The 24597-nt window shown below is 47.5% G+C and overlaps 2 protein-coding genes across 27 annotated transcripts in view; one reads left to right on the top strand and one right to left on the bottom strand.

The window, feature by feature from the left end:
* The window catches only part of UBE3B (ubiquitin protein ligase E3B), a 68108-nt gene extending 63758 nt beyond the window's left edge, over positions 1–4350 (bottom strand). For 7 of the 17 annotated variants that reach the window (XR_013401345.1, XR_013401348.1, XM_077954900.1 and 4 more), the window contains exons 1-2: positions 3900–4350; positions 299–404 (exon numbers count right to left, since the gene is read on the bottom strand). The gene's annotated coding sequence lies outside the window, so the exon portion shown is untranslated. The remainder of the gene's footprint in view (positions 1–298; positions 405–3899) is intronic. The other 10 variants (XR_013401347.1, XM_077954902.1, XM_077954903.1 and 7 more) reach the window with 4 other exon arrangements.
* A 314-nt stretch (positions 4351–4664) lies between these two features.
* Positions 4665–24597, top strand: part of KCTD10 (potassium channel tetramerization domain containing 10) — a 28889-nt gene continuing 8956 nt past the window's right edge. For 2 of the 10 annotated variants that reach the window (XR_013400585.1, XM_077952707.1), the window contains exons 1-5: positions 4684–4724; positions 12257–12470; positions 21125–21294; positions 23857–23943; positions 24253–24305. Coding sequence is in view for 8 of the 10 variants with exons in the window: in XM_077952707.1 (XP_077808833.1) it covers positions 4722–4724; positions 12257–12470; positions 21125–21294; positions 23857–23943; positions 24253–24305 (527 nt within the window). In the remaining 2 variants the exon portion in view is untranslated. 10 annotated transcript variants of the gene reach the window in all.

The following is a 24597-nucleotide window of genomic DNA, read 5'->3' as shown; positions in this document are numbered from 1 at the left end:
GTGCTAGCCTCCCGCCACATGAACGTATCAAGGGACCTCTGTGACCCCTTCTCAACAGTGATTCGCATCTGTCAAACATCATCAGTAATCCTTGAAACAAACTAACAGAGCCCACCTGACTACAGGAGGGAAGGTATTAGGTTGGTGCAAAAGTAATTGTGGTTTTTAACTTTTTTGAAAAAAAACACTAAGTTGTAATTACTTTTGCATCAACCTGCAAAAGGCTTGGAGAGAAAAGGTAGCCATCTTCTGAATCATTCATTCTTCCTGCCCCAGCAGTAAAGTCTGGAGATCTCACCTGAGGACCTGCCTGTGTCGCAGAAATGCCAGGTAATCATTAGTGATCTTGCACGGGACTCGTGGCTGAGAACAGCTTCTCACTTCAGAAAAGCTTGTTATTTTTTCTGGCAGAAGCAGAAAAAAAAAAAAAATCCAAACTTAGGGTTAAATTTTATAGGTGTGGCATCATACATCTTCCTGAGTAAAAGTAGTAACTACAATGCCAACGGTTTTTTAAAAATACCACTGGGTCCTCTTTATTTAGTGTCTCAACTAAATGTTACACTGTATCTCTTCAATCCTCACAGTTTAAAGGGAATACGTTGAAAATAAATCCCAAAGTTGTTGAATTAAAGCTGTGATGAGAAGCAACATAACTTAGAAGTCATGGAATGTTAAAGAGCTATTGAAAATCATATTTGACTTTTTTTTTTTTTTTTTTTTTTTTTTTGAGGCAGTCTCACTCTGTCGCTGAGGCTGGAGAGCAGTGGCATGATTTCGGCTCACTACAACCTCTGCTCCCAGGTTCAAGCGATTCTCCTGCCTCAGCCTCCCAAGTAGCTGGGATTACAGGTGCCTGCCACCACACCCAATCTCGGCTGGGATTACAGGTGTGAGCCATTGCATCCAGTCATGTGTGACTTTTTTTTTTTTTTTTTTTTTTTTTTTGAGATGGGGTCTGGCTCTGTCGCCCAGGCAGGAGTGCAGTGGTACGATCTCGGCTCACTGTAAGCTCCACCTTCCGGGTTCACACCATTCTCATGCATCAGCATGTTTGACATTTTTAATGATACGGAAAAATGTTTATGCCTTAGAAGTGAATAAAGGGCTGCCTGTGGACCAATAAGATCCCAATTACCTAAAGAAAAATGCACACACACACACACACACACACACAGAGATACAAAACTAGCATGAACTATACCAACATGTTACCAGTGGCTGTTCTGAGGTACTGAAATTGTGGGAAATTTTCCTTAATTGATCTGTATTTTCTGAATTTTCCACAGAATGCACATGGTAAAGCAGCACTGCATAGTGAGGGGCACACGGGCTTTGGGAGTCACACGGAGTTGGAGCCAGTCCCTAGCTCTGCCACATAACTATAGGGAGAATGTCTAAGTTTTTTTTTTTTTTTTTCAAGGCAGGGTCTTGCTCCATCATCCAAGCTGGAGTGCAGTGGTGCAATCATGGTTCACTGCAGCTTCTACCTCCCAGGCTCAAGCGATTCTCCCACCTCAGCTTCTCAAGTAGCTGGGACCACAGGTGCACACCACCACATCTAGCTAGTTTTTAAATTTTTTGTAGAGGTGGGGTCTCACTATGTTGCCCAGGCTGGTGGTCTCAAACTCCTGGACTCGAGATCCTCCTGCCTTGGCCTCCCAAAACGTTAGGATTACAGGTGTGAGCCACCGCACTTGGCCCTGAGTCTTTCCATCTTCATCTATTAATTGGCTTAGAGGTTGATAATGAGGACTAAATGTGATGATGTGTATCAAGTACCTATGGAGGTACTTGAGCACACAGTGTAGAGTGTATAGTCAATAAGTCTAACTGGTGTATTTTTTTTTACAGACACAAGGATTTAAAAAAAAAAAAAAAACCCTTCACCAGAGGCTCCAGACATTTCTCACCCATTAACTTTTTTCCTATCTTAAATGCACTAAGATTCACCAGTCCTGTCCCTTGGGTTATGAACTCCTGGCCCTGCCGTTTAGACTAACAGATTCAAGCTCCTCAGGACTGCAAAAGAGCAGGGCCTAAGCCATGAGTACAATGATATGCTCCCTCCATGACATGCAGACAGTGCCTCAATGGCAGAGGGTACATCGAATTAGCAAGGGAAGAGGGAGCCTCTTCCTAAAAGAAAAACAAAGTTGCATGTAAACTGTGCCTAAGTACTGTAAGACAATCTTAAAACTTTCACTTCTCCCAGGGGGCCTCCCAGGATACAAAATTACTCTTATCCCCTTCCTTGAGATTATCATCCCTTCAATGTTATTGGTTGATTTCTGTTTATACCATATAATAGCCTACACTTTACAGTTTTTCTCATCCTTTCCTATACACCTTCTCCACCTGCACAGTGTATACTATAGTTCATCAATTAATAAAACACACAATCAAGTGTTTATTAAGTACTTATTTTGCTAAATGCCATGGAGAATCAAAGAAAAGCCTGTGCGCAACAGAAAAAGGCTTGTATCAGATAAAGTAGGCCTTGGTTCTTTTCAGTACTCATTCTATCTGACATTTAGCCAAGTTACTTATCCCCTCTAGGCCTCAGTTTCCTTATGTGTAAATCGAAGGTGATAACAGTGTCTATGTCCTAGGGTTGCTAAAAGGATTAAATGCAACATTTACCCTTCTTGTACCTCAACTTAGTCATCACAACATTGTGATTAGGATTAAATGGCAAAATATTAATAAGGGATATCTGAAAGCATGTAGCATGTAAGTGAGCTTTACTGTATTGTCCTTAAGAAGCTTGCAATCCAGTTAAGGAAACAAGAATCATATAGGTAGAAAGATGAGAAAGTAAGAGGTTGGTGACAACCAAGATCATTTAAAAAAGTAAATGAGTACCCATTATGTGTCAAGTCCTTTATAAGTGATCTCATCTAATAAGGACAGGAATCCTATGAGAAGATCACTCATGATCTCCTCTAGTCCAGTTTAGACCATTAGCATGTGGCAGAGTCAAGACTGTAATAACTAAGAGACAGGATTCAGACTCTTGTCTTACCTCTATATTTCCAAAGCTGAAGCACCATAAATACCAACTGCTGACTGAGCCAAGAGTATTTTCCCTGTACAGTAGGAAAAGCTGGGCCACCAGGTTTAATGACCACCACCATTTGTTCTGGGTAGACAGTGTATCAGACACTGTACAGATATTTAACCGACTTGTCTTTTCAACGTTCTATCAGGTCTCGATAATCTTTTGTTTTTGTGAGACGGAGTCTCACTTTGTTGCCCAGGCTGGAGTGCAGCTGCGCGAACTCGGCTCACTGCAACCTCCGCCTCCCAGGTTCAAGTGATTCTCCTGCTTCAGCCTCCCAAGTAGCTCGGATTACAGGCGCCTGCCACCACGCCCGGCTAATTTTTGTATTTTTAGTAGAGATGGGGCTTCACCATGTTGGCCACGCTGGTCTTGAACTTCTGACTACAGGTGATCCGCCCGCCTCGGCCTCCCAAAGTGCTAGGATTACAGGCGTGAGCCACCGTGGCCAGCCTCAATAATCTAATTTTTATTTAAAGAATAGAAAACAGGACTTAAAGAGACTATTCATACTAACAGCTATTATTTATTGAAAGCTCCCGACTATCTAGGTGGATGCTTTTGAATCTGAATCCATGTATATCCAAAGCAATTATTACTAGGTAAAATAAACAAGATCTAGGGCTCCCCCATTCACAGAATGGCAAAGCAAAGAGAAGCCGAGAATGCAAGGTTGCCTGTGGGGCTAAGCTGGACTCAAATTACGACCAAATTTTTCTATATTCAGAACTAGGTGTCAGGCACAGTACTAAAACATATTTCACACCTTCTGTGAAACCTGCTAATTACTCCATTTACACAGAAGGAAACTGAGGCTCAGAGAGGTGAGGGAACTCACCCAAGGTCACACAGCGAGCGAACAGTATTCGAACTCCAGTTTAGGTGAGTCCTGGGTCCCGGCGTCTTTCCTCGGCATCAACAACCACAGGAACAAATCACCCAGCATTAGTCCGTTTATAAAGGCCTATCGTCCCAAAAGTGAAAAGAGGTGGAAAGGGCCGCGGAGAGAGCCCCTGGAGCACACAAGCCAGATTCCAGCACTTGTTCCTCCGACCTGACCAGTCAGGGACTCGGCCCTACAGCCACCTCTCTCAAAGTCCCCCGCCCCACCACTCGGAGAACTGACGACCCAGTTGTCACTCGCTACCCGCAGGCCGACCTTTATTCGCTGGAGGTCCCCGCACTCGGGTCGGGGCCGCAGCTGCCACTGTCTCAGCCCAAAACACCCTAGTTCTGCCAGACCCGGGGTAGCAGCCGAGGCACAACCGCCATTTTGCCCCGGGGTGTTTGCTTTCAGAACTCCGCCAGGAAGCAAGCATCCAGTTCCGGAAAATGACAGTTCCGCAGAGCTTCTTCGCCCGGGATGGAAAACTTCCCCACACCTTGTCCTCCCCTCTGGCAGCTGAAATAGCGGTGGCGGGATAAACGCCTTACCCAGCCAAGAGAAGCTGGCACCCATTCCGGCCAGGGAGGTTGGAAAGAAAACTGCCCCCTAGGCGCACAACGGACCGTTTAAGACGTTGCTCTCTGCGGGGCGGAAGTGGGGTGCGGACAACGGAAGTTACCGCCCCGGCCCCGCCTCCGCCCCGGCTGGCGTGAGCTGGGTGTTTCCTGCCTCTCACAGTCCGGGTTTGGAGACTCCTGCGTCCTCCGACTTTTCATGGTAGGGAGGGCGGTGCCCACCGACTGGGGGCTGAAGGCGGCCGAGGGAGCTGGGCAGCAGCAGAGTATAAGAAGAAGGGACCGAGAGGAGGGGGTGCGATGAGGGGCAGTTGCGATAGTGGAGAGGCATTTGGGGGATTGGTTGGGGGAAAGGCCGGGGGTGGGGGAAGGGCTTTGGGTGGAGAATTAGGGGTGGTGGTGGAGTTGTGGGGGGGGGGATCCCTGGCGGTTTGGAATCCGGGAAGCACATTTGGGCTTGGGGAGTAGATAACGTGTGTGCGTAAGGAAGGGGTGTCTCCGAGTGAGTCCTGAACGCTGGTTGGAGATGGGAGTTGGGGATTGCGAGGAGAACAAAGAGATGTTAATTGAAAACGGACATTTGGGGTGGAAAATGAGGATTTGGAGGATTATGAAGGAGAATGGGCAGGTTATGAGAAGGTGAGGTAGAATTCCTGGGGGCGGAGCGTTTGGGGTTTTGGAGGTTGTAGCTGGAGTCGCTGGGTTTCCAGGAAGTGGGGAAGGGGCTCCCAGGTGCGTCTGAACACACGGGCGAGTGGGGGAAAGAAATCGAGGGAGCCCAGCAGGCGGATGTGCGTTCAGTGCTTGGAATTCTGGGGAGAGATGCCAGGGGCCTGAGGTCAGGATACCTGCGCCACGAAGTCCAGTGCCTCAGCTGGCGTCTGGGTACCTATCTGTAACTTCCGTTGAGGCCAGAGGTGACCACGCCTAAGGAGCCGGAGGATGTCTCAAGATCTGTCTCTCAGCTGTGGGGTGTGTCTCCTTGGGATCCTCTAGGGTCTGTTCCCTGAATAGCTCATTGTCCCTGGGTAGAGATGACCAAAGATTGGCCCAGATCTTCTTTCTTCTTGCTTGCTTGTTTGTCACGTCCCTGGAAAGTGCAGTCTTTAGGGAAAATCAGTCCCAGTGACGCTGCTGAAGAAAAATCAGTTATCCTGTATCTGACTTTGACTTGTCTGTTCCATTTTGTGCAAAATAATGACCAGCGGAGTGGAAGAAGGCAGCATAAACCAGTGGTTCTCAAACTCTGGTCCCACCAGTAGCAACACCTGGTAACTTATTCAAAATGGCTGAATTTTCAAGCCCTATCACAGACTACTGAATCAGACATTCTTGGGGTGGAGCCCATCTATCTGTTTTAACAAGCCTTGAAAAGGGATTAGACTAATGATTTCTTGATTTGGACTGTGTAATGAAAGGGGGCATAGGAGTTGGGAGTCAGAGGGCTCTTATAGGTGTGATTCCTAGTTTTCTCCCCTAAAAAGTGGGGTTGACGATAAACGTCTTTCTCACTAGACCATTGAGAGAAATAGGCCAATAATTTGTGTATTAAACAGGAAGAGAAAGCCATTCGGTGGGACAGTTGAAATTGGCGGTAGCTGTCTTATAAGCAAATTTTGGATGTAAAATGCTGCAGTTATGTGACTGATGTGACTTAGTTTAGTTGAAATGTAACAGCAGACTTTTCTGAGTTGTAGAAATGCCCTCAGTTTGAGAAGATTTTATAACTAGCCTCAATACAGTGTTTCTTAAACTTCTTTGCTGTAGGAATCCCCTGAGGTGATGCTTTGCCTCACATCCCTGGCAATTCTTAGATAAAGCTGGTTAAACACCTTAGCTAGATGGCAGTGAGCCCTGGTCCCATATCAGAATCCCCCAAAGAGCTTTTTAAACACTAGTGACTGATCAGCCACCCCTCCGCATCTCTAAGATACTGATTAATTGATCTGGGGTGTAGCCCAGGCAAGCACCCGTGTGTGTGAGTTCGTTTTTGTTTTTTTGAGACAGGGTCTTGCTCTGTTGCCCAGACTGGAGAGTGCACTGGTGTGATTGATCTTGGCTCACTAAAGCCTCACCCTCCCTGCCTCAAGCAATCCTCCCACCGCAGTCTCTCGAGTTGCTGGGACTACAGGTGTGTGCCACCATGGCCGGTTAATTGTGTGTGTGTGTGTGTGTGTGTGTGTGTGTGTGTGTGTGTGTGTAGAGATTAGGTCTTATGTTGCTCAGGCTGGTCTCGAATTCCTGGGCTGAAGCAATCCTCCTGCCTTGGCCTCCCAAAGTGCTGGGATTATAAGCGTGAGCCACTGTGCCTGGCCTAGCATCATGTTTTTTAAGTACACCCAGGTGATTCTAGTAGCCAGGGTTGGGAACCACTGGTCCCACAGTTTTAGAGGCCCAAAGGAAACTACACAAAGGACTAGGTGCCAAATACTTTAACATTCATTCTCTGAGGGTTTTGAAGATTATGACTTTAACACTCCATTTTACAAGTTAGAAAACTGAAACTTGGGTTAAACTGCTTGAATTTCACAAAGGAAATGGTGGAACTGGGTTGCAATCCAGGCGTGCCAAGACTATCCAGTTTTCCTTAGCACACACACGTGCACAAGAACAAAGCACAGAGAAGCGTATAGAAAACGTGGGGTCAGGGATTTGGTGCCTTTTTTCCTACTGTGCTTGCCTGAGCCTCCTTTCCAGTCGATGATTTTCCCCCTTCAGCTGATTTTTGTATTTTCATGCATGCATACAATTGCTTCTTGCCTGTGGCTCTGAAGCTGTGAAGTGGGGGCTGGCTTTGGTTTATGGTGTTTTGGTTTGTTTTTATGTGTCAGGTCAGGAATTCACTGGGCCAAGACCATGGAGTTAATGGTAGCTTAAATAAGGGGTACAGTGCTTTTTAAAACAGTGGGCTGTAATCTTGGTGGGCTTTAAAATCTCGTGGGGGGAGTTTTAAAAATTCTGTCGCCTACACATCCCAGATCAATTACATGAGAATTTTCTTGGTAGGACCTAGGTGTCAGGAGTTTTGAGCTCCTGTGTGATTTTGATTATCACCAACTGGAGAGCCACTATTTAGAATCAGCAATATTATATTCAGGGGTGATGGAGAGAAGGGAGACTGACCATTTAACTGGAATAAACTTCTGATTGAATCAGATCCGTAGCCAGTATCTCAATTATTCATTGCCTCTCTGTTTAACGTAACCAATTTTGCTGTCTCCTGCCTCACCTCCTCAACTTCATTAGTAATGAAATCAAACCTTTGAAACAAGTCAAAAAGCAGGATACTGGCCAGGTGCGGTGGCTTATGCCTGTAATCCCAGCACTTTGGGAGGCTGAGGCAGGTGGATCACTTGAGGTCAGGAGGTCGAGACCAGACTGACCAACATAGAGAATTCCCATCTCTACTAAAAATACAAAAAGTTAGCCGGGCGCGGTGGCTCATGCCTATAATCCCAGCACTTTGAGAGGCCGAGGCAGGAGGATCACCTGAGGTCAGGAGTTCAAGATCAGCCTGACCAACATGGTGAAACCCCATCTCTACTAAAAATACAAAATTAGCTAGGCGTGGTGGCGCATGCCTATAATCCCAGCTACTTGGGAGGCTGACGCGGGAGAATCGCTTGAACCTGGGAGGCACAGGTTGCGGTGAGCAGAGATCGTGCCATTGCACTCTAGCCTGGGCAACAAGAGCAAAACTCCGCCCCTCCCCCCCCCCAAAAAAAGCAGGATTCCAGTAGCAACAGCGGGGAGAGTCCTCCCTAGAGAGATTTGCTGTGGGGGTTTCTGGTTCACTGCCTCCTGTCCTCAGTTCACTGTAACTTGGGCTCAAGGACATGAATGCTGCCAAAACTTTTCCCCCAAGGGCCTTGCCTCCTGTTAGGCTGACTGACCTTTGGAGGGGGTGGGCTCTGGAAAGGTTCAGACCTTTGTTGTCTAATCTGGAGCCTCATTCTAGATCAGGATGGCTCCTGCCTTTATCTTTTAGTCATGCCGTCTGCCATTAGAGCTGGATGCGGTTTCCAAAGAGGAGAAGATAGTTTGAGACTTCGGGAGCATTCTCAAATTACCATAATTTGAGTGTTTCCTATCCGAGTGTTTACTCAGAGCCAGGGAGCCCTGTGAGGGAGGTGAGGCTGTTGGCCCTGGACACAGCTACTAAGTGGCAGGGCTGGGGCCTTACACGCAGGTCTGACTCCAAACCCTTCGCCACACTTTACCTCACAACTATTTTCAGGGCTTTTTGTACTTTTTAAAGACGGGAGGTGAGGCTGACCTTTCTCAGCTTATATATCATAGCTCTCAATCTACTAGGTGTGATGGGCTCTGGGCCAGCCACCACTTGCCCATGTCCTTCACTGGCCCCATCACTGACTCAACTCCTAGCTTGAGAGTGACTGACCCTGTCGGGGCTGTGGCATCCAAATCCACAAAATGGAAATAACTTAGCTGTCTTCCAGCATTGTTTGGATTTGTAAAAGGCATGTGGTGGTAGAAATTAAGTGGTCAAGGGACATCCAGGGGCTTTCTGGAGCCATGAAAATGTTCCAAGACAGCTTGATTGGCGTGGGGGCTATACAGGTGCAAGTATCGACCAAAACACATCGAACTGTACACTTAAAATATACTTTATTATGTGCAAATTATCTTTAAAAAGGTATTGGAAAGCCAAAAAAGGTACAGTCATGCACCACATAATGACAGTTTGGTTAGTGACAGACTGCGTATATAACAATCCCTTAAGATTAAATGGAACTGGAAAATTTCTATAACCTAGTGATAGAAATTATATATAACTATAACTATATATAATTATATAATCTATAGCTGTCATTTCAGTTGTAGCATAACATATTATGTGTTTGTGGTGATGCTGGTGTAAACAGAATTACTTTGCTGCCAGTTGTATAAAAGTCTAGCACATAAAATTATGTACAGTACATAATAGTTGATAATAGTAGTAAACTTGATGTATCACTGGTTAATGTATTTACTATTAATGGTTATTTTAGAATATACTCCTATACTCCTTCTACTTGCTTTTTTTTTTTTTAAGTGAAAACTGTAAAACAGCCTCAGGCAGGTGCTTCTAGAGGTATTCCAGAAGAAGGGATTGTTATGGGAGATGACAGTTCCATGCCTGTCACTGTCCCTGAAGACCTTCTAGTGAGACAGGATGTGGAGGATAGTGATACTGACAATCCTGACCCTGTGTAGGCTAGGCTCATATGTGTGTATTTTGTAGTTTTGAACAAAAAAGTTTAAAAATTAAAAAAAAAAAGTATAGAGTAAGTATATAAAGTATTTTTGTAAAGCTGTACAAATATGTGTTTTAAGCTGTGTTATTACAAAAGGATCCAAAAGTTAAAAAAAATTAAAAAGTTTTTGAAGTAAAAAGTTATAGTAGGCAAAGGTTAACTTATTATCAAAAGAAAAAAAAAATTAAATAAATGTAGTGTGGCCTCCCTGTGCAGTGTTGATAAAGCTACAGTAGTGTGCAGTAATGTCCTAGGCCTTCACATTCACTCACTGTTTGCTCACCCAGAGCAATTTTCAGGCCTACACACTCCATTCATGATAAGTGTCCTATACAAGTATGGCATTAGAAAAAAATCCTTCGTATCATATATTTACTGTACTTTGACTTTACATGAAGTATACTTTATGTACTTTTTTGTCTGTTTCATGATAGGCAGCTTCCAAAATGCTAGATCATTTGCATTTTGGGGTAAATTTCCTTAACACATACCCTCACCCATGACCATAAGCCTTTTTTCCCCCCCCTTTTGAGGTCTTCACAGTTCTTGGAAACTATTTCCATAAGCTACTCCTGTCATCCCATGGACAAAGGATGTTTCTGAGGGAGGCAGCTGGTCATAACTGTTAGTGTGAGGTCTCTGGGGACTGATTTCAGAGGACAGCTACAAGGGAGGGTGACTGCTTCCTCTGGACCGCTTTTGTGTGTGGCATCGGGCAGCAAGACCCCAGGTGAGCTAAGCCTGAGCTTTTGCAAACGTACTTTCTTGTGACTTTTCTTGATGAAAAAGGAACTGTTTCTTGAGAAAACGTTTCTTTCCAGGAGGCTGTTCTTTCTGTTTCACTCTGCAAGGCCCTGACCTGGCAGGTGATATCCAGGCCACTGTTGGGTGCCATGGAGGTGGGGAGAGTTGGCCAGAAGAGTTGGATAACCTTGAATTGAATATCGTCTGTGACTGTTGCATTGCCTCTGCTGTTGCAGGCTGCCACCCTTTACTCCCCATCCCGTTTACAAAAATAATGCTTGTGTTTTACCAGTTATAATCGTAGTACCCATTCATATAATCTGGAAAAGCTAGACAATTCTTTTTCAGTTTCAGGGAATAGTTCAAAAAAGTTATGTGCTGTCAGTGCCCTGCAGCCAATAACCACGAGGAACATACCTGTGGTCAAGCAAAGCTGGGTTTATTTCCTTGTTGCATTGGGGGAGAACTGTGGGACATCTCAGAGAAGGTCTGGGCTTGTGTTGGGTGATTTGAGAGAGAGAGTTCAGAGAAGTGGGGCTTTGCTCTGTGTTGGATGCTGCTGGGAAGCAGGGCTAATTCTGTGATTGAGTCTCAGTGATTCCTGACTTGAAAGCAGGAAGAATGGAAAGAGGCTAAACCTCTCATTGGTAAAGCAGTGGCTGTAACTCGTATTAGCCAGGATAGGGGATCTTTGGTCATTTTTGTATTTTGTTGGATAATGTTTCTGTTTTTGTCTATGTTCAGACATGATTGAATGGTCCTGTTTTTGTCTTGTCGCAAGGTCACAGAGTGGCCTTGTCTGATGGTGATGTGCTGTGAGAAACTGTTGATGTTCAGTGGGAATGGTCAGGCCAGCCGTGGGGGCCTACCCCAGATTCATCAAAGATTCTGCCCACCCTTGCACATCTCCAGCTCTACAATTTTACCTGTTCATTTCAGACATGTTTTCTCTGAGTTCACATGTGCCGGATACCAGTCTCATTTTCCAGGCCTGCGTAAATCAGCCACTGTATCCATTTCTTTGAGATGTGCCATGCTCTCAGGGAGATTGTAGTGGGATCTTGCTCTTTTGGGCCGCACTAGTCTAGGAAGTCTAATTGTGCAATAACTGGGTTCCAAAAGTTTCCATGTCTGTTGTTTAGTCCTCAGAAACACCTTCTCCCCACAGGAAGTGATAGGAGTGTGAGCTGGAATCCCATTCAACTTCATAAAAGCTTATTTCATCTGTGATGCAGCTGAAAGATGACACTTAGCTATTCGGTGATACATGGCAATAAGGAAATGTAAAGAGACCTGGGCAGTGCTTTAGGCTGCTTTAGGGTGCAGCCAGGGTGTTCATGTATACAGGTGCTAGGCAGAAAGGAGGTACTTATAACATAAGAGTTAGCGGCACACTTATGCCTGTAGGGTCGGCAGGCAAGGTCAGTGTATGAGGCTATCTGGGTGGGTTTTGGGACAAACTAGGGGATTCATGGCCCTCTTTAGGGGGCATCCAATACCCCAGCTCCCACCAGTTGTTCCCCTGCTAGCCCAGTTGGCCTCTGATTTTAAGAGAAGCCAGAAGTCCAGATTTTTCTGTGAGCGCTCCTTAGTTGTCCACATTGGAAGCAAACTTTTAAATGCTGTGTATGCGTGGCCCAAGCAAAACACATCTGGAGGCCAGATTGAATCCACAGGCTGAAAGCAGTCAACCAGGCCTGATGTCATGACCCTGTGTCCTCTCTACTGGCAGGAAGAGATGTCAGGAGAAAGTGTGGTGAGCTCAGCGGTGCCAGCGGCTGCTACCCGCACCACTTCCTTCAAGGGCACGAGCCCCAGCTCCAAATACGTGAAGCTGAACGTGGGTGGAGCCCTCTACTATACCACCATGCAGACACTGACCAAGCAGGACACCATGCTGAAGGCCATGTTCAGCGGGCGCATGGAAGTGCTCACCGACAGTGAAGGTAAGCTCACCTGCCACGTGCCTGCCCCTGGCCATGCGTTATGTGGTCCAGGAGAGCTTCCCTGAGGAAGTGACATTTAAGTTGAGACCTGAAGATGTATAGGAGGCAGCTGGTCAGGGACTCCCACCATCTTGACTTCGTTGTTGATTTGCTGTGTTACTTTGAGAAAGTCACTTCCTCACCCCGGTCTTAGCTTGCTTGTCTCTGCCATGCTTCTATGACTTCAGAGTGAAACTCAAGCCTGGGGGAGAGAGGTGTCTTCCCAGGACCCTTGTCCTCCCAAGATGGGGTCTTGACAAAGACTCACCGACCTGGGTTTGAGCCCCAGCTCCCCAGTTCGTATCTGGTGATCCTAGCCAAGTGGCAGAACCTTTTGGTCTCGTTTTCTTCCTCTGGTGAAATGGGCATGACAGTACCTGCCCCATGGGGCCATTGGCACATAGTAAGTGTTCATCCATATATAGTCAATGCCTGTGTGTATATGTGTATGTGTATATATATACATAAATAGATACACGTGCACACGTTTTTCTTGTGGAAAGTCGTGTTAGTAAAAGGCAAAGAATCGGCTGGGCATGGTGGCTCACACCTGTAATCCTAGAACTTTGGGAGGCCGAGGTGGGCAGATCACGAGGTCAGGAGATCAAGACCATCCTGGCTAACATGCTGAAACTCCGTCTTTACTAAAAATAAAAGAATTAGCCGGGCGTGGGGGCGGACACCTGTAGTCCCAGCTACTTAGGAGGCTGAGGCAGGAGAATGGTGTGAACCCAGGAGGCGGAGCTTTCAGTGAGCTGAGGTCACACCACTGCACTCTAGCCTGGGCAACAGAGCAAGACTCCATCTCAAAAAAAAGAAAAAGGCAATGAATCATTTAGAGGGGTCTTTCATAACTACTTCCTACCCACCTGGAACCATCAAAGAGCCCCTGGCAACGGGGCTCCATCCTTATTACCTGGCTGGGTTTACCGGCAGGTCACATGAGGTTTAAAAATAGCTCCATCCTTCATTCCTTGGCCTGAGATTGCTTAAGGCCAGGCCAGGGTACAGCCTGGCTTGACCTTGACCCCGCTTTCCTGTTTCTGAGACTGGCCTTCTATGCTGCTGCCCCACCTTTCCAGGGACATTGACTTGGGAGGGTGAGTGAGTTTTCACATAAGTGGGTGGGACTAGGGGACCCAAGCCTGGTGTCCCCCAGTTCATTCTCCAATCCTAAGAGAGCCGAAGCTTGGGCTGCCCACTGGTGAGGGCATTTCTCTCTGTGTCCTGGGGAAGACCAGGGTGTGGGGCTGGAGGTTCTGCTTCCTGTGAACTCTGGTTTCTGTTCAGGCAGCAGTGAACTGAGGTTGGAGCCCCAGAGCTGCCATCTCACATTTAGCTTTTTATGAGTGGGAGGATCCCCTTTGCTGTGCCACACCCCACATGGCCCCAGAGTATCTGTGGAAATCAAGACAATAGCACCCCAGCTGCTGGAGGAAGCAGGCGTTTTCTGAGAACCAGGATTGTTGTGGTTTTTCTTGTACCCTACCCAGTCTCTGGAGGGGCTCAGGAAAGGCTGCTGAGTTGCCTCGAAAGCTGAGTGGACGCCTCTTCTCCTCAAAAGGCCTCGCCTTGGTGGCCTGATGCCATATCAAAAAAGAAACAGACTCCTCAGTCTGCCTGTCCCCGACTGGACAGAACATGCGAGTGGTACTGGCAGGACTGCTCACCTTCTCAGTGCCTGCTATGAGATGTTTTTCGGCTGGTGCTGCCTGGAAAACCCAGGTTCTCGGGGGACACAGTGTCATTTTTGACGCTGCAAACTGTGGCTTGTTTCATGTCACTGGAGCTCAGCCCCTGCTTCATATGATTATGGAAGCTCATGGTGTGGCACTTTATGGGGCATTCTTTTTTTTTTTTTTTTTTTTTTGAGACAGGGTCTTGCTCTGTCACCCAGGCTGAAGTGCAGTAGTGCCATCATAGCTCACTGCAGCCTCCATCTCCTGGGCTCAAGCAATCCTCCCACCTCAGCCTCCTGTGTAACTGGGACTACAGGCATGCACCACCAAACCCAGCTAATTTTTTAGAATTTTTTGTGGAGATAGGGCCTCATTATGTTGTCCAGGCTGGCCTTGAACTCCTGGGCTTAAGCTATCCTCCTACCTCAGCCTCCCAAAGTGTTGGGGTTACAGCCTGAGCCACCACATGTGGCCAGTGGGTATTGTTTCATTTAATCCTCACCATAACCATTCCAGGGGTGGATACTGTTGTTACCATTCCAAGTGAGGAGTCCCCATCTCAGAGGTGAAATGCTTTTTCAAAAGCTGGTGGGACTAGAAAAGGTGAAGCTGCTGAACCCAGGACTTGCTGGCTCTTACTGCCTGCTGTGCATGGCTAGATGTGGGCCTGGTCCCAGGCCAGATCATTTGAGTGTGGCATCCTTACGATTTAACTGCTGGCTTTGTGCTAAAGCCCTCTGGTGGGGGCCCTCGTGAAGGCCTGGGATAGTAGGCTGGGTATCTGGCCTTCTAGCCGTTGTCTGTGCCTGGCAGAGCGATCCTGTTGGTCCTTGGAGACAGCAATGCACAGCCTGACCCATGGCCTGCAGGTTGCCTCAAATGCACCCTTGGGTCTACAAATTGGGATAGACTCCCTGCATCTTGCAGCTCCATCCTGGCCTACAGGCTGGAAGCCTGTCAGCTGCAATGAAGTTTGCTACAAATAGGCAGAAATGCCAAGTGCAGCTCAGCCAGGCAGTGAAGCCTGAAGTACAGCTTGCTGGTTAAAGGACAAGGGCTTTGAAGGTTCTGAACAGGGGATGTGTCATGTTGCCCAAGAAAGTGATTGCTTCAGGAGAGGGGACCTGGCATCCAGCATGGGGGAAATAGTCTCCTTTTGGCTCCGGACCCTTCTACCTGTTTGAGTTTTGTACTGTGTGCAGGTAACTCCTAAACCAAGAAGAACTTGGGTGTTGATGTTAGCCAGGCCTGGGTTAAGTCCTGGCTCTGCTGCATGTCACAGTCACAGTCAACATTTATGGAGCCCTGGCTACATGTTCTGCTAATTTTGGCCTATTTGCCATTTACTGGTCATATGACATTGGACAAGTGGCTTTTTCTCTGAAGCTCTTTCCTCCTTCCCCAGTTGTGAATGAAAATGCTTTGCAGAGTTGGGGATTGAGTGAGGACATGAGAAAGCACTTGCCACAGGGCCTGAGATGTTGGGAGAACTCAGTAAATGGGAACTGTCAATTATGGCTTTTGTTCTGAGAGTAAATGTTGGGGGGATGAGTGTTGCTGAGGGGCTACAGAGAAGCAGGTCTTAGCAGCATGTCAGGAGAGGCTGCCTGCCTTGTCCTTCAGGGATGAGCATGCTGCAGTTCCACACTACCCCCATGGGATGGCTTTTCTGAGAAGACGAGGACACTGCGGCAGTGAGCACGCCCTTCCCAGACTCTTCCCGGAAAGGTTCAGTTCCCACAGTGCTAGAATTTTCACCTGACTCGTTGTCAGCGTCGCCATTGGTTCACAGATTTAGGTAGTGCCTTTCACAATGCATCCGTTCAGCATTTGCCTGTAGTGTTTGTTTCATCCCTGTTGCTTGGCACGATACTTCCCCCCATTGTATGTTTTCTGATGTCTTGCTAATGTATTTTGGAATGAGTGTGTAGCCTAGATTGAAGAGTCATTCATTTTGTGATTGCACCTCCCCTAGAAATCAGTCTGATCCATGGGAAAACTGCAGTTCCTGAGGGCTTCCCTGAGATCTCCAGCCCTTCTGCCTTCCATGACGATGCTCTTTTGTAAAATTCCTAAGTACCTCAGAGCTTTTAAGTTGTGAATAATACAACAAACTCATCTGTGCCACCAGGCTCAGTCCAGGCATAAAGTATGACCTGTACCTGTGGGGCCCCTCTGTACTTTCTCTGTTTGTCCCTCTCCCTTCCAAAGGTAAGCATGTGGGGTCACTAGGTGTATCTCAAGCTTGGCTACAGAGTGAGTCACCTGAGGAGGTCAGTACTGGTGCCTGAGTCCCAGCCAGGGTGTGGCCTGGGCAGTAGGACGTTGAAGAGCTGTCTGGGTGATTCTAGTGTGCAACCAGCGTTGAGAACCACAGGTGTCGATCTTTCCAGGTATTACTCTTAAACTCCCTAAACAAGGCGCTATTGGTGTGCTTTTAAACGTGATGTCAATGGTGCTGTACAGTTTGTATCTGTTTTGCTTTTGCTTATGTAGCATTATGCTTGTGAGATCAATCCACAACTAAATAGCTCTCGTTCACACATTTCCTGGTGGTAGAGTGTCCATTCTAGAAGCATACAGCCGCTGCCGGAGCCATATTCTGTTGATGATCATGTAGAGGGTTTGCGGTGTTCACTGCTAGGAATGTGAACATCCTTGAACACTTTCCCCGAGCATGGGAGTTGCTCTGTGTGATGCTGCTCAGCTTTTGCCACATCATGGCACATGTAGACGATCATATTTTCACTTTGGCAAATGCGGGACTCTGGACTCCCTAGACCCTACCCAGCCATCTCGGGCTGTGGCTTTAAGATCTTCCCCACTGTTGGGAGCTCAGCCCTAGAGTTTATTCCTGGGAGGGGAATTGGGACAGCACCTTCTACTCCCTTAGATACTGCAGGAGTCCCTTCTGGAGTGGTTATGGCAACTTCTACTCCCTGCAGAAGTCTGGTTTTGCCAACCCTTGGCACTGTCCAACCTTTTAATTATTGCAAATCTGGTGAGTATGATATGGTACCTTGTTTTATTCAGTATTTCCTAATGTCTGGTACATTGAGCATGTTTTTATGCTTATTGGTCTTTTGAGTTTAATCTTTTAACTGCTTGATTGCGTCTTGTTTACACATTTGTGTTTTTCTTTTCTTATTACTTTGTAGAAGTTCATATTCTGGATCCTATTTCTTTGGGGTCTGCTGCAGATACCTTCTCCCAGTCTGACTTGTCTGAGCTTTTTTAATGGGGCTTTTTGATACCTCAAAGTTTAAATTGCTTTTTTATACTTAGGTCCTTGATCTGCCTCAGTGATGCCCACCCAGTGGGTGATTTTTTGGGACGTTTAGCAAATGTCCAGAGACAGTTTTGGTTGTCCCATCTTGGGGATGGTGGTCCTCCTGGCATCGAGTGAGTAGAGGCCAGGGATGCAACTAAATACCCTACAATGTACGGGGCGGCCTCTCACAACTAAGAATTATCTGGTCCAAAATGTCAGAGTGCTCAGGTTGGAGATGCTGCCCTAGGGATTCTGATCAGGTATGAGGCAGGTTCCTAGAATCTGAATTTTTCACAAGTACCTTGGGTGGCATTTGTGATCCGGGGTGTTTGCAAAGCACAAAAGTATAGAGTATAAATACCTATAGGATGGCGAAGAGGTCAGTGAAGGTTCTCTGGAGGCGGTGGGGGAAGGGAAAGGAGAGGCCAGACATCCAGGGAGAGAGGAAGCACATCGTATGCTCGCGGGGTGGGGAGGAGGGGAGCCTAGTGGCCCAATCCCCCGACCCCCAGAGCAGCCTTCACTTCCTTTGGGTCACTGAAAGCAACACCAACTCCGTCCTGGGGGCTGGAACTTGCTGCCTCTGGACGCTGCTGCTCTGCTTCCAGCCATAATCATGAGAGATGACATTGTCAAAGACCCATAGCTGCTTTTGAGTGCTGTTGGTAGACCCAGCATTGTGCTGTGTGCCTTCTGTACGTTCTTTCATCGTATTTTTATCTCAACCCTGTGAGATCGTTTGTAGAAGAGAAAACTGCTAGACAGAGGTAAAATGAAGCACCAGTGTCATCCAGCAAGAAGGTATCAGAGGTGGGTTTCCAACACTGAACTGCTCTGCTGTGCTGAGGACGTCCTGGAGCCCAAGTCCAGTGCCGTCCAGTGTGGTCCCGGTCAGTTCTGCTCTCCAGCCTTGCCTAATGGGTCGCGGGATGACAGGCTGCCCTGAGTTGGCCAGCCTTCCTAAATAGCCCTCGTGCCCCGTGGCAGCAGGAGAGAGACCCCCCACATGCGAGGAGCTGCTTGACTTCCATTTGCCTTTCTACATGCTAGGCATTTGAGCTGACTTTCAAAGGGATCACTTCCTGCTTTGAAAGCAACCACAGTATCTTAAAGTCAAAATGCTGATTGAAACCTCCTGGAGAGTGTGCCTGGCTCCCTTGCCCTTATTTGTCCAAAGTATGATTCCTTCGCCACAAGCATTTCCTGACGGCATTCTTGAGCCGGAGCCCAGTGTCACGGTCTGCCTGTTCGTTTATGGGAACTCTGGGCTGTCACTTGGATAATTGATTTCAGGGCCCTGGGTCTTCCAAGCAGCTGAGTTCTATAGGCATCAAAGGCAGAGCGTGGAAGCTTCCTCCACTGCGCAGCTGAGTTGAATTCTATTTATCTTTTCAATTCTGGTGAAAGGAGTTTTCCTATGAGTGCCTTACTTTTTCTTTGTGGTCTAGTCCTGCCGCCTCTGCTTGGGAATGGCGCTGAAGCTCTCTGAGCCTCTGTTTTATCCGTGGAAAATGCAAGGGAATGAGCTCCCCTCAAAAAAGAACTGGTGGAAAGGTAATACAGTCTTTCGGCTTGTCAGCCTTCTGAGAGAAACGTACTTGGTGTAGGCAGCACAGAGGCCTCAAGCTGGTAGACTGCAGGCCCAGTTCACCTGCAGATGTGTTTTGTTTGCCTCGTGGTGGGTTGATGACAGTTTTGTTTTGTTTTAATTAGTTACCATCCTTTAAAAATCAGGGAATTCACAGAAAAATCTGCGTTTCTGGCATTGCATAGAACATCAGAGCTCACAGCTCTTGGGCTCACATTCCTGCCTGGCCACTCTTGGCTGGAGTGGGAAGAGCCTGCCCCTCTTGGGGGCAGGGCAAATGCTGTCCTGTCAGCCCCAGCCTCAGCCCCGCCCAGCTGCACTCATGTATGCTGCTTACTGGCCCCGGAGGCATCTGGGTTGCATAAGATATTAATTCCGTATTTTGTTGTCTCAGATGTAGAAAGAAGTGGGGTGGGATCACATTTGGAAGTCATTATCAGGGTGATGTGATTTACTATGCCTGGGAAGGCCTCTTTCTTCCCTGAAACCAGGAGTTGACTCAGGGCTACACATTTGTATTGCATTTCCCCCAAGTTGGGGTATTCTTCCCACCTACTCAGGAAATTGGAACAGTGTGGAAGTAGGAAGTGGAAGCCGCTGGAGGGCTGAGACCGTTCCTTTAAGAAAAGGCCCAGGAACTTTAGGCTGAGCTGTTTCATCAGGGGAACCTGGAAACGGCCCTATTATCAACTTTCCTGGCAAATGATGCAAAGAATACCAAACTGTGCCCTAAAACCATGAGAGGGCACTTGGCAGGGACTGGACTTGCCAGGTTAAGTGGTAGGGGAAATCGGGCCGACTTATGACTTTGGATTGTGAAAAAGATGCGTTTGCTGCTGTCAACTTTTGCTGGCCTCTGCCACTGATCCAAGGCCCAGGATCAGTAGGGCCCAATCTGAGGAGGATGTGGAGCAGGGCACAGTGTTGTTAGGAGTGGAAATGCTGGCCCTTCTCCCAAAGTGGGGAGGAAGGTGGGAGCATAAAGTGACCGATTCCTACTGAAGCCTCCTCACGGCACAGGCATTTTCCACCTGTAATGCAGGGCAGGAGCCATGGGGACACCCCTCGCCTGAGGTCGCCCTGCTTGTCAGAAGGCCTCAACTTCACCCTCTCATCAGTCTGGCTTCTTTTTAGAGGCTCACATTTGCTGTTGGGAGATACTTGGTCTTTGCTCCATTCCTGCCTCCCTTTTTGGTACTTCCTCCTCCTAGGCTCCAGTCCTGTCTTCTCCAAATACTACTCCCAGAGACACTGCATTTCAGTAGAGGGGTTCTGAAAACCCTTAGGATCTCTAGTGGAGGAATGTCGGCTCAGTGACAAGATTAGAAAGGACATTGAGCAGCAGAATAGGGAGTTTTCCTGGCCCCCACCCCCAAGAATGTTTCACAGTGCCTGGATTTGGTCAGCAGTTGGGACCTTTTTCCATATCCAATAAAAGCTGGTTCTGTCTCCCCGTGTTGACCGAGCTGCTTGAGGGTGGGGTCTGTCTTGGTCATTCAGTAGCCACTAAGTGCTTGTTGCAGGAAGTTGTGGAATAGGACTTCCTGTGGTGGTGCTGGTCAGTGTCTGGGGCTCAGCCTTGGGAGCCAAAGGTCACAGTCTGCAAGGGTGAGGCTTGTGCATTCTTAGAAATGGCTCTGTTACGTGACAGTTTGAGGGAAGCTTTGTAGAAAGAGGAAGTAGCTATTTTTTACCCCAGAAGTCTTTATTCCGTCCTTGGGATGCGGCCATTTGGACCTGTTTTACCCAGGTGTGATACATGAGCCCCTCTTGGATGTCCTTGTCTAAGGGATATTTGAGGGTACTTCAGAAGTGTACTTTTGGGCCTCAAGAGTCGGGATGTACAACAGAGCCTCAGATCAGGGTTACCTGGGGTTGTGGCCGTGTCAGCAGGGCCTGGAGGCTGTGGGGGCCTCCTCAGCCCTTACTGGACAGGTGGGCAGGTGAGGCTGCCGCTCTCCAGGCAGTCCCACTCTCTGCTGGGAGGTAGAGGGAGCTGAGAGACACCCCAGTTCAGCTCAGGGCCTCCCACGAGAGGAGGGCCCACGTAACCAGCCCCTGCCTCCTCCCCCTGCAGGCTGGATCCTCATTGACCGCTGTGGGAAGCACTTTGGTACAATACTCAACTACCTTCGAGACGGGGCGGTGCCTTTACCCGAGAGCCGCCGGGAGATCGAGGAGCTGCTAGCAGAAGCCAAGTACTACCTGGTCCAAGGCCTGGTGGAAGAGTGCCAGGCGGCCCTACAAGTAGGCATCACCCTTTCTTCCCATATGGGCGGAGAGGCACCAAGCCTACCTGCCTTCCTCATTTTCCCTCTCTGCAAAACAGGGGCGGTTTCTGTCTGACTGAGATGTTGTGAGAGTTAATGAGTTTGCCCTGGAGCCCGATTCCTTCAGTCAGAGTGACCCCTGGGAGGCCTCCCTGGAACAGCAGGCCACCTACTGTCTCAGTCCTTGCAGCCCCCATGCTGTTGGATCTTCTCATGTGTACATCTCAACCCTTCAGCAGCAAACCCCGCTGTGTAAAACTTGGTCAGTGTTCGGGACCAATCTTAGGGTTACTCTAGTCCCAAAAGTCATTGTTGGGAGCTCAGCATAATCTCTACAGACAGACACCCCTCACTCCTTAGCTGGACAGAGCAGGACCATTGGGGTCAGGTCTGGTGACAGTAAAATCCCACAAAACCAAAATGCTTCTAGACATAGCCAACACCCCTTTATTTCAAACAAAGTTACAATGTGGCAGAGCATCAGCAGCGTCCCTTTGGGTTGTCTGGGTTGTCATAGGAATCTGGTCTGTGTGCATGAGGCCCTTGTTTGGGCCTCCCCAACACCACATGTCTGTGTCTGGCCCCGCACCGGACCAGTACCTTTAACGCTGCACACCACCTCTACTCTGAGAGTCTGAACTCACTGTAGATCTAACTGAATGTTGCAGCATTTACTTTTTTATTGTTACTACGTTGTTAAAAGTGATGCACATGCATCTTTCAAGAAGTCAAATAGTGCTGCAAGGTTAACATCAAAAACACCACCATACCCCCTCCTATTCTCCTTCACCCCTGCAGTAACCTCTGTGAATTCTCTCAGCAGTTTTTTCTGTTCACATTTATGTTTCCACATAATTTGCCTGTGCTGCTCTTTATTGAATTCTCAGTTTTTGACATTATCTACTGGCATGACTATAGAAAACTAGAATTTAACTCACGCACTGCCCCTACCTCCACCCCCACCAAGCTTAGGCATACTCTTCCTTCTCCCATTCTCCTGGTACATTTCATCACAGTTCTGGCTAAATTCAGAGTTTACATCATGACGCATAAATATGGCTGACAGTTAAGCCACAGAGTGTACAATGATTATTTTCTTTCTTCTGTAACTGTAAGTTTGCCAGAGTTAGGGATTGCCTCATTGTTTTGTTCGCTTGATTTTCTAAATATATGTTCCTACTTCAGCGCCATGTTCTCAGCGGTCTCATACTGGTGTGTTCAGACACATCAGAGGTTCTGTTTCATCTTTGTCTTGGAGACATGCCCCTGGGTCTCGTTTCTATTAGTCTGAGGTTAGACCTCCAGGACTGACCTCCTAATTCTTTCCTCTTAGTGTCTCTGGCTTTATCCTTTTGTTCTACTTGCTCAGAAGTTTTAATTTTTCACCTTTATATTTTCAACCCTTCTATCAAAATTTTCATTTCTGCTATCGTCTTTCTAACTTCTAAGAGCCTTTTCTTGCTCTCCGAATGCCCTGCTTTCCACAGCGTGCTGGTCTTGAGGCCGTATCTGCTCTCATCTGTCCGATGATACTATTTGTTTTCTTTCTTCTCCCTTCATTATCTGACTCCTCCTCTTTTCCTCTCTTTGTTTTGGTTTTGCTCTCATGTTTAGGAGGCTTTTCACATGTAATCTGATGATGCTTGGCTGTCTGTTGAAAGAATGAGACTCTGAAAGCTTGTTTGTGCATGTATGGTCCTTGTCCACTGGGCTGCATTGTGGTGATAAGGCAGACTTTTTCAGTGGGACCCCCAGCTATCAGAATCTGTAAGCCATTTTGGGGGACAGATGGTGTTCCTGAAGAGCAGTCCTCTACTGTCCTCCTGCTGATGGGTCTAGGCCTGGCCGGCTGCCTTTGGGGATCTGGAAGGGGAAGGAGCTGGGGTTGCTGGTCACTTAGTGTGATGTTCACTTCTCCCCCCGTTTTCAGAATCGCAGCTCAGCCCTGTCCTCTACTGTGCAAACCACTGCAGGAAAGTTGCCCTTTCTTCTGCCTGCGTGGGGACAGAGATGGATTTGGGGATCTTCCCAGTGCTTCCGCCCACTGGTTTCAGCTTTCCCCCTCTCCTTGGTTAACGCTCACCTGTGACCTTTCCAGCCTCAAGTTTTTGACTTTTTTTTTTTTTCCTGGTCTGCTGACCTCACTTCTCCCATTCTTTTTCCCTTTATGGGTTTATACTTTTTTTTATTCCTCTGCAGCCATCGTAGTGGGGTTTTAGGAGCTTTTGATTAAATCACGTTTCAGCTGCTACGACGAGGGTTTATTTTTGAGTGGCTTCCTGGGCTGTGGAAAATGGTCGTCATTGTTAATACTTACTCAGCATCCTGGCCTATAATGGTCATAGCCAAAGAGCAGACTTACTGGGAAATCGAACTCCCTGTCTCCCTCATCTAGTTCACTGGTGGTAAGAATCCTCCTCTCTTCCCAGCCATGACTGCCCCATCTCCCCTTGCCAGAGCCTGTCTGTCCAGCAGGTCAGCTTTAAAAATGCAGTGCTAGGCAGGCCTCCTAGGCTGAAAGCATGTTTTGTTCCAGCAGAACAAAGATACTTATGAGCCTTTCTGCAAGGTCCCTGTGATCACCTCATCCAAGGAAGAACAAAAACTTATAGCGACTTCAAATAAGGTATGTTGGAGGCACCCTTGTGGAATTTCTTTTGCTACCAGAAATGATGGAGGTTCTTCTGAATAACTTTTGAAATAAAAACATGTGTAATTGCCTGAGTGAGGCCTGAGAATGGGTTCACAATGGGAAGCTACAGGTCATCTTTTGTCCTCTGCTATTGGGTCATGCGGTCCCCCTCTCCAGCCAGCAAGCTATGCTTGTCTGCCTCTTCTGCTGCAGCACAGGGCCCCAGCCCTATGGGAAGCCAGTAGTTCATTGCACCTGCCTGCCAAATAATTCTTCGTCTTCTTCTTTTAAAACAACCCACAGCCGGCCGTGAAGTTGCTCTACAACAGAAGTAACAACAAATACTCATATACCAGGTAAGGCGTCAGCTGGGAAAGACAGCTCCATTTACTAGGAAAACCTCCACTCACACCAGCCAGACCCAGCTCCTCTTTGTACCTTCAGATGAGGATGACCCCTCTGTACCTCTCTGCCTGGATAGACAAGTAGACAGATGGATACAGGGGTATAACTCTGAGCTCTAATTCACACATATAAAGGTCATCTGTCTAGAGTGCACAGTTTTTATTATATTCACAATATGTGGTTTTTAGTATATTCACACGTTGTGAGGCCATCACCACTATCTAATTTTAGAACTTTTTCACT

Source organism: Macaca mulatta, chromosome 11, assembly GCF_049350105.2.
Source record: "Macaca mulatta isolate MMU2019108-1 chromosome 11, T2T-MMU8v2.0, whole genome shotgun sequence".
Taxonomy (NCBI): Eukaryota; Metazoa; Chordata; class Mammalia; order Primates; family Cercopithecidae; genus Macaca; species Macaca mulatta.
The sequence above is the reverse complement of the archived record's forward strand: the minus strand, read 5'-3'. Positions and strand labels throughout refer to the sequence as shown.